The sequence below is a fragment of the Engraulis encrasicolus genome, chromosome 12, assembly GCF_034702125.1.
Source record: "Engraulis encrasicolus isolate BLACKSEA-1 chromosome 12, IST_EnEncr_1.0, whole genome shotgun sequence".
NCBI classification, from domain to species: domain Eukaryota; kingdom Metazoa; phylum Chordata; class Actinopteri; order Clupeiformes; family Engraulidae; genus Engraulis; species Engraulis encrasicolus.
In genome coordinates this window covers 7,120,406-7,127,895 of record NC_085868.1, presented here as the reverse complement: position 1 = coordinate 7,127,895, position 7,490 = coordinate 7,120,406, and the positions used below count along the sequence as shown (strand labels likewise).

General features: G+C 42.0%; 2 protein-coding genes across 3 annotated transcripts in view; one reads left to right on the top strand and one right to left on the bottom strand.

The window, feature by feature from the left end:
* Positions 1–3,321, top strand: part of LOC134460018 (THAP domain-containing protein 3-like) — a 4,281-nt gene extending 960 nt beyond the window's left edge. Inside the window, exons 3-4 of the mRNA XM_063212505.1 lie at positions 527–583; positions 3,138–3,321. Coding sequence (XP_063068575.1) covers positions 527–583; positions 3,138–3,165 — 85 coding nt within the window. The 3' untranslated portion in view covers positions 3,166–3,321. The remainder of the gene's footprint in view (positions 1–526; positions 584–3,137) is intronic.
* Positions 3,322–4,257: 936 nt separating this feature from the next.
* Positions 4,258–6,363, bottom strand: LOC134460017 (THAP domain-containing protein 2-like). 2 transcript variants are annotated; one of them, XM_063212504.1, is made up of 4 exons: positions 5,985–6,363; positions 5,502–5,659; positions 4,961–5,017; positions 4,258–4,858 (listed from the first exon to the last, which is right to left on the bottom strand). In XM_063212504.1, exons 1-4 carry the CDS (start codon positions 6,105–6,107, stop codon positions 4,804–4,806), a joined length of 393 nt encoding a protein of 130 aa, XP_063068574.1. In that variant the 5' UTR covers positions 6,108–6,363; the 3' UTR covers positions 4,258–4,803. The 2 variants fall into 2 exon arrangements, with proteins under 2 accessions (XP_063068574.1, XP_063068573.1); XM_063212503.1 differs by having other exon boundaries at positions 4,258–4,836.
* Positions 6,364–7,490: the final 1,127 nt, after the last annotated feature.

Sequence of the window (7,490 nt, the reverse complement as noted above, 5' to 3'; positions counted from 1 at the left end):
AGCTGTGTTAGGTGCCTTTCTCAAGGATACTTCAGCCATGAAGATGTCAGTAGAGGTCAGGGGGATTCGAACCTGCAAATCCCAGATTTAAAGACCAACTCTCTAACCACTAGGCCAGTGGTTCCCAACCTTTTTCTGAAGGGACCCATGTTTTTACTATTGTAAGCTTTGGTGACCCAACCACGCGAGCACCCGCACGAGACGGAGTCACAAGATGCCCTCCGTTTCCTGCGAAAACTTATTTTAGTTATTTTATTCCTCAATTCGTCTTTGGTCAAATATAGAATAAATGTTTAATGTAGCACTTACATTTTGTTGTTGCATTTATTAGTTAAATGCTTTGTCTTTTATTCAACATGGGCTATATAAAATGAAACCCCTTAAAATCAAGAGGGCTCCGCGACCCCCTGTGGATCTTTGGCGACCCATAAGGTGGGTCCCGACCCATAGGTTGGGAACCACTGCACTAGGCCACTGTTGTCCTGTGTATGTTGTGACTCTCCTGTCCTTTGTGTTTCTTTTTCAGTACGGATTCCATGGAGGTGGATGAAAACCAGCCTGATGTGAGAAGGGATGCCTTGAGGTAAGTTAATGAATTGTATTTAGTTGTGCCATAGTTTGTAATTCATTACTGCATTCAGTTTTATATCAGTTAGGAATTGACCGTTTGATTCACAACTAGTAGTGTTGTCTTGTTGTCCAGGACTGATACAGCATCACATTCATCCTGGAGTGTTGTTACCCATCTTCAGTCCTGGACTGATACAGCATCACATTCATCCTGGACTGCTGTTACTTATCTTTAGTCCAGGACTGATACAGCATCACATTCATCCTGGAGTGTTGTTACCCATCTTCAGTCCTGGACTGATACAGCAACGCATTCATCCTGGACTGCTGTTTCTTATCTTTAGTCCAGGACTGATACAGCATCACATTCATCCTGGAGTGTTGTTACCCATCTTCAGTCCTGGACTGATACAGTGCCACATTCATCCTGGACTGCTGTTACTTATCTTTAGTCCTGGACTGATATAGCATCACATTCTTCCTGGAGTGTTGTTGCTTATCTTTAGTCCTGGACTGATACAGCATCACATTCATCCTGGACTAGTGCTGCATATCTGTTAAGCTGCATAGCTATTTTGCTAGCAACTACCAACGTGCCCAAGAGTTAGCTTTACAGGGCATTCCAATCTAGCTAGGATAGTAATCAAGAAGTTTGTTATATCAATTTTAAGTCCGTTTTGACCAAATACGTAGTTGCCTTTGGTGGGTAGAGTGGAGAAGTAGCAGACTGATGGCTGCCTTTTAGAGTAGTGTAGCCTGATAGCGCAATTAAAGCTTATTCATCAGCAGCTAATACTACCAGTTTAGCCATCTCAATTATGACAGAAAATCTGATTAGAGCAGCCTAGTGCAGACGTGCTACTTCCACACCTTTATTTGTGCTATCAAAGTTTAAATAGAGGGGCAGAAGCTTAGTTCATCACTTTTGTCCTGGACCATGTTTCATCATCAGTCTCACTTACCACTACTTGTTAATCCAAGGCCGATACAACATTCCTTAATTTCCCTCTAAGATCGTTCAAGTTATACTCTACTCTACAGAACATTCATCCTGGAACTGTTGTTAAAGGTCCACTGTGTGAAATTTTTAGTTGTTTATTTCCAGAATTTATGCCACCCATTCACTGATGTTACCTTTTTCATGAATACTTACCACCACCATCAAATTCTAAGTATTCATTATGACTGGGAAAATGGCACTTTTCATACATGAAAAAGGGGATCTTCTCCATGGTCCGACATTTTGAAATACCAGAAATAGCCATTTTTAGCTGCAAAAATGACTATACTTGGGCCATTTTAGCCTACCTCATTACTTAGTAAACTTTCATGAAAAGATCAAATTTGGCAATAGGTAATCCAGTTTCAATGAACAGCATAGTTGCAGTACCTGTTTTGACCACACAGTGGTCAAAAAATGCACAATACTTATCTGTTGTCCAGGACTGATACAGCATCACATTCATCCTGGACTGCTGTTACTTATCTTTAGTCCAGGACTGATACAGTGCCACATTCATCCTGGACTGATACAGCATCACATTCATCCTGGACTGCTGTTACTTATCTTTAGTCCAGGACTGATACAGTGCCACATTCATCCTGGACTGCTGTTACTTATCTTTAGTCCAGGACTGATACAGCATCACATTCATCCTGGAGTGTTGTTACCCATCTTCAGTCCTGGACTGATACAGTGCCACATTCATCCTGGACTGCTGTTACTTATCTTTAGTCCTGGACTGATACAGTGCCACATTCATCCTGGAGTGTTGTTGCTTATCTTTAGTCCTGGACTGATACAGCATCACATTCATCCTGGACTAGTGCTGCATATCTGTTAAGCTGCATAGCTATTTTGCTAGCAACTACCAACGTGCCCAAGAGTTAGCTTTACAGGGCATTCCAATCTAGCTAGGATAGTAATCAAGAAGTTTGTTATATCAATTTTAAGTCCGTTTTGACCAAATACGTAGTTGCCTTTGGTGGGTAGAGTGGAGAAGTAGCAGACTGATGGCTGCCTTTTAGAGTAGTGTAGCCTGATAGCGCAATTAAAGCTTATTCATCAGCAGCTAATACTACCAGTTTAGCCATCTCAATTATGACAGAAAATCTGATTTGAGCAGCCTAGTGCAGACGTGCTACTTCCACACCTTATTTGTGTTTGTTCTGAAGTCATAGTGACTTTGGTGTTAGTTAGTTACTCTAGTCATTACCAGTGTTGGGCAAGTTACTCAAAAACAGTAATGCATTACTGATCACATGTTACTGTCTTTTCAAAATAATCCCGTACACTACAATGTTAATATATTTAAAATGCATGGCATTACACTACAGTTGCATTACTTAAGTTACTTGCGCCAAGAGGACTGTAAGCCTCAATATGGATCTAACAAACATATCAGTATCAGGGTGGTACATTTCAGTATTCAAATAATTTAAATAATTAATACAATATGGTTCTAGCTGTGATTACATCACCTGACCTCTGCCACACAAAAAAATGTCATTGACCCATATGCTGTAAACAACATTTTTCTAATGTTTTGTTTTCTGATCTATTACAGGTGGAGCTTTCCCATGACCAAGAGATGAACGCTAAACTCAATAGTTTTTTTTTTCTCCTCCTTCCTGCCTGCACTGTAGAAAAAAGTCAGTCAGTAAACAAAACAAATGATTGGATTTCACAGATTTGTTTATTACAATTTCAGAGAGAAGTGATGTATGCATAATAAAATACATTATATAATAATATAACATTTAGTATAATAAGATGATATATGATGTACACTTAAAGCATGAGCGATTTGTACAAATAAACATCAATTCAATGTATGTTTCCTATTTCACTTGTGACTGTGAATTTTTCAGAATAATGGGCCTTGGAAGTTTGTTAACATTGCACTCACTGCCCACATCTGGTTAACAGAGCCTACTAGTGTCATGGGTATGACGCCATCATATATGTGGAACTCTTTTATTCTCCTTATCGCACGTTCAACACGAATACGAAGTCTTGCGCTTGTTTGTGTTTCTGGTACTTCATCTGCATTGAAAGTGCCACTTGGGCCTAAAAAGGGTGGAGTCACAAGGGAGACATTTCATTTTGATAGCATTTCCTTAATCAGAAACCCTTTGTCTGCCATGACTAAATCGCCTTCTTCAAGCATTGCCAGGATGCCAGACAATTCTGTAATCTCCTTGTCTGATATACAGCCTGCACAGGTCACTAACGAATGACACCTCACCAGACGGGGCAATTCCAATCAGGCCTTTTGAAAGTTGGGTTGCCCTTGTAATGGGAATAGATTTCGGAGTTAAGTACCTTCGAACTAGGCATTTGCACATATATTTCTGTACAGTCTAGAATGACTCTGGTGTCTGGGTAAGTGTTTTGAAAACAAGTAGGCATACATTCATCTACTGTGGCTTTTGAAGGCCAAATGGGGAGAGATCCTAAAATGTATAGATAGTTAGCCCAGGTGACACATATTCTACTCACAGTTGACTGTGACACTCCAAAGCGCACTGCAAGGTCCTGCTCAGCAAAACCCTGTCTGAGACGACAGAGAACTGGTCCATATTTGCAAGTTTGGGGATATTAAATGCCTGTCTAGTGACCTGTACTTCTGTTTGTTTGAGCCTTTGAGCCTGACTCCATCCAACCATGTTCGTGGCTGTGGGCTGTAGAGCCATATATACAGCTTTAAAAAGGTGGCATAGTCTGGGAATCCTGTGTAAAATGACATCTGTCTCATCACTGGAATCTTGACACACTGAACACTTTATCTTGAAAGGGACACTGTGCAGGAAATGGTCAAAAAAAGGTACTGCAACTATGCTGCACATTGAAACTGGGCTGCCTATTGCCAAATTTGATCTTTACATGAAAGTAATAAACAAATATTTTCAAATATGGTCCAAGTACAGTCATTTTTGCAGCTAAAAATGGCTATTTTTGGAAATTCAAAATGACGGACCATGGAGAAGATCCCCCTTTTAATGTATGAAAAGTGCAATTTTAGTCATAATGAATACTTAGAATTTGATGCTGGTGGTAAGTATTCATGAAAAAGTTAACATTAGTGAATGGGCAGCATGCATTCTGGAAATAAACAAATAAAAATCTCACACAGTGTCCCTTTAAGTTGTGCTATTAACTTGTCTTGCTCTATGATGTGCTTGCGTGCCGCCTCAAGTTGTCCCTCTGGTGTCAGCGGTGGAACAGCATAATCATGGTATGGCTGTGGAGGAGGTACATCTGTGCTGGAGGGACAACAAGACAACACTACTAGTTGTGAATCAAACGGTCAATTCCTAACTGATATAAAACTGAATGCAGTAATGAATTACAAACTACGGCACAACTAAATACAATTCATTAACTTACCTCAAGGCATCCCTTCTCACATCAGGCTGGTTTTCATCCACCTCCATGGAATCCATACTGAAAAAGAAACACAAAGGACAGGAGAGTCACAACATACACAGGGCAACCGTGGCCTAGTGGTTAGAGAGTTGGTCTTTAAATCTGGGATTTGCAGGTTTGAATCCCCCTGACCTCTACTGACATCTTCATGGCTGAAGTATCCTTGAGAAAGGCACCTAACACAGCTCATTGACACATTGCTCCAGGGACTGTAACCAATACCCTGACAAACAATAACCAAGTCGCTTGAATAAAATTAAAGTGTCAGCTAAGTGAAATGTAATGCAATGTAATAACATCACAGTTTGAAATCTTTGGCTCATGACTCAGGAGGACATGATCAATGCAAACAAATAAGTTATATCTCCAGCACATAAATTAATTCTCCAGTCTTTTGTCTAAATTTAAATGTAGGCTATTCCTATGGTGAACTATTCTCTATTATTATTATTATGAGGGTTGGTAGACACATGTCAGTTGAATATTGACTGAACAAAGTAACCTCGGTCTGCGAATGATGATTCTCCTCTTTGGCCTCTCTGAAGTCCAGGCGAACAAAGTTGCCACAGCATCCTTTATAAGCTCTGTGATACCACGGGCGGTCTTTACAAAACACTGCTTCTCAAAGTGCTCAGAACAAACCTTGGTCTCAGCGTTGATCTGTAACCATAAATACCAGGGTATGCATTTTAGTTCGTTAGCAAAACAACTTGATTTTAGCACAAGTAGGCCTGCCCTATGCTACTGGTTCTGGTAGCACAAAATCGGTGGCCATCGGATCGCTTACCATACAATTAAAAGCATAATCTTGAAATAGCGATCTGGAAATATCATATGAATGTAGCGTTGTGTAATTACACATTCATATTTTTTTTATTTCATCGAGGCATTCGCTTCATTAGGCTACATGAGTCATGACAAGTTTGGCGAGCTAGCTTATTTGTGCTAGCTAATGCGTATGATTGAACACAATTTCGCATCTTACCTTGAAATATGGACCAGGATCCCTCTTGACGTGATTTATCCATTCACGGCGAAGTGCCTGCTCTTTGGGGAAACGGTGGAAAGTCTGTCCACGGTAGGATTTTTTCTCTTTGAGGACGCACATTTGGGCACACAACACTGAGGCGCCATGACAGCTGGTGCGTTGCCGAATGCACCCCTGAAGTGTACCCCTCAACGTCTTTAGAACGTTCCGGGTGGCACAAAATAAGGCGAATATTTGGAAATGCTAGTCGCCCTGTTGATGACGTACCACCTCTAATGATCCCACCTCTAATGACCCCTGATTGGTTGGCTATAACATTAATCCTGGACGAACGTTTTCACATCGGTCCAGGAGTGTTAATTACTTGGCGATATCAGATCGTGCCACACACACACACACACACACACACACACACACACACACACACACACACACACACACACACACACACACACACACAGCCTAAATGAGCCTGCTGCTGCTTGGACTGGACGACTGATTACTTTATTGTTCACTTCACGTTTGGATAATAGAATAATAGAATAATACTGTAAGACACACACATGCACGCACGCACGCGCACGCACGCGCACGCACGCGCACACACACACACACACACACACGAACACACAGTATGCTCACAGAGTAAACTCACACACTTTCTCTCAGTCTCTCGGTCTCGGTCTCTCTCTATCTCTCTCTCTCTCTCACACACACACAGACACACACACACACACGTGCACGCACACGCACATGCACACGCACACAAGAAAAAGGTTATTCAGGGCGGTGTACTATAGTACAACTACTGGCAAAAACATACTGTAGCCACATAGCCAGACAGTCCTGAACAACATAGGCGGAGGTGTTATTGCAGCTCTGAGGCGGGTAAACACTCAAAACCTGACGGGGAAAACAGAGTTGATGGACATACCGAGGGGGAGAGAGAGCAGAAGAGAGAAGAACAACAGACAGACATGTACAGGCAAACATCTACTTTCCCACACGCACACACGCACACACGCGCGCACACGCGCGCACGCACACACGCACACACACACACACACACACACACACACACACACACACACACACACACACACACACACACACACACACACACACACACACACACACACACACACGCACAGGGGGTCAACACAGTCCTCACATGGGGATTAAGGGGCTCCTTCGATTGGCTGCCCTGCAGCCATGAGGCTCTGGTTACCAGACTAGAGAAGGAGAAGAGAGGAGAGGAGAGAGACGTGACAAACTTTCCCATGTCTTCAGAGTGGGGTGTCATCTGTTCTAGGGGGATTGTGTGTGTGTGTGTGTGTGTGTGTGTGTGTGTGTGTGTGTGTGTGTGTGTGTGTGTGTGTGTGTGTGTGTGTGTGTGTGTGTGTGCATGTGCGTGCATGTGCATGCACGTACATGCGTGTTTGTGTGTGCATATACTTATATATGTATACTTATAATGTGATGGTGGTGGCAAGTATTCATGAA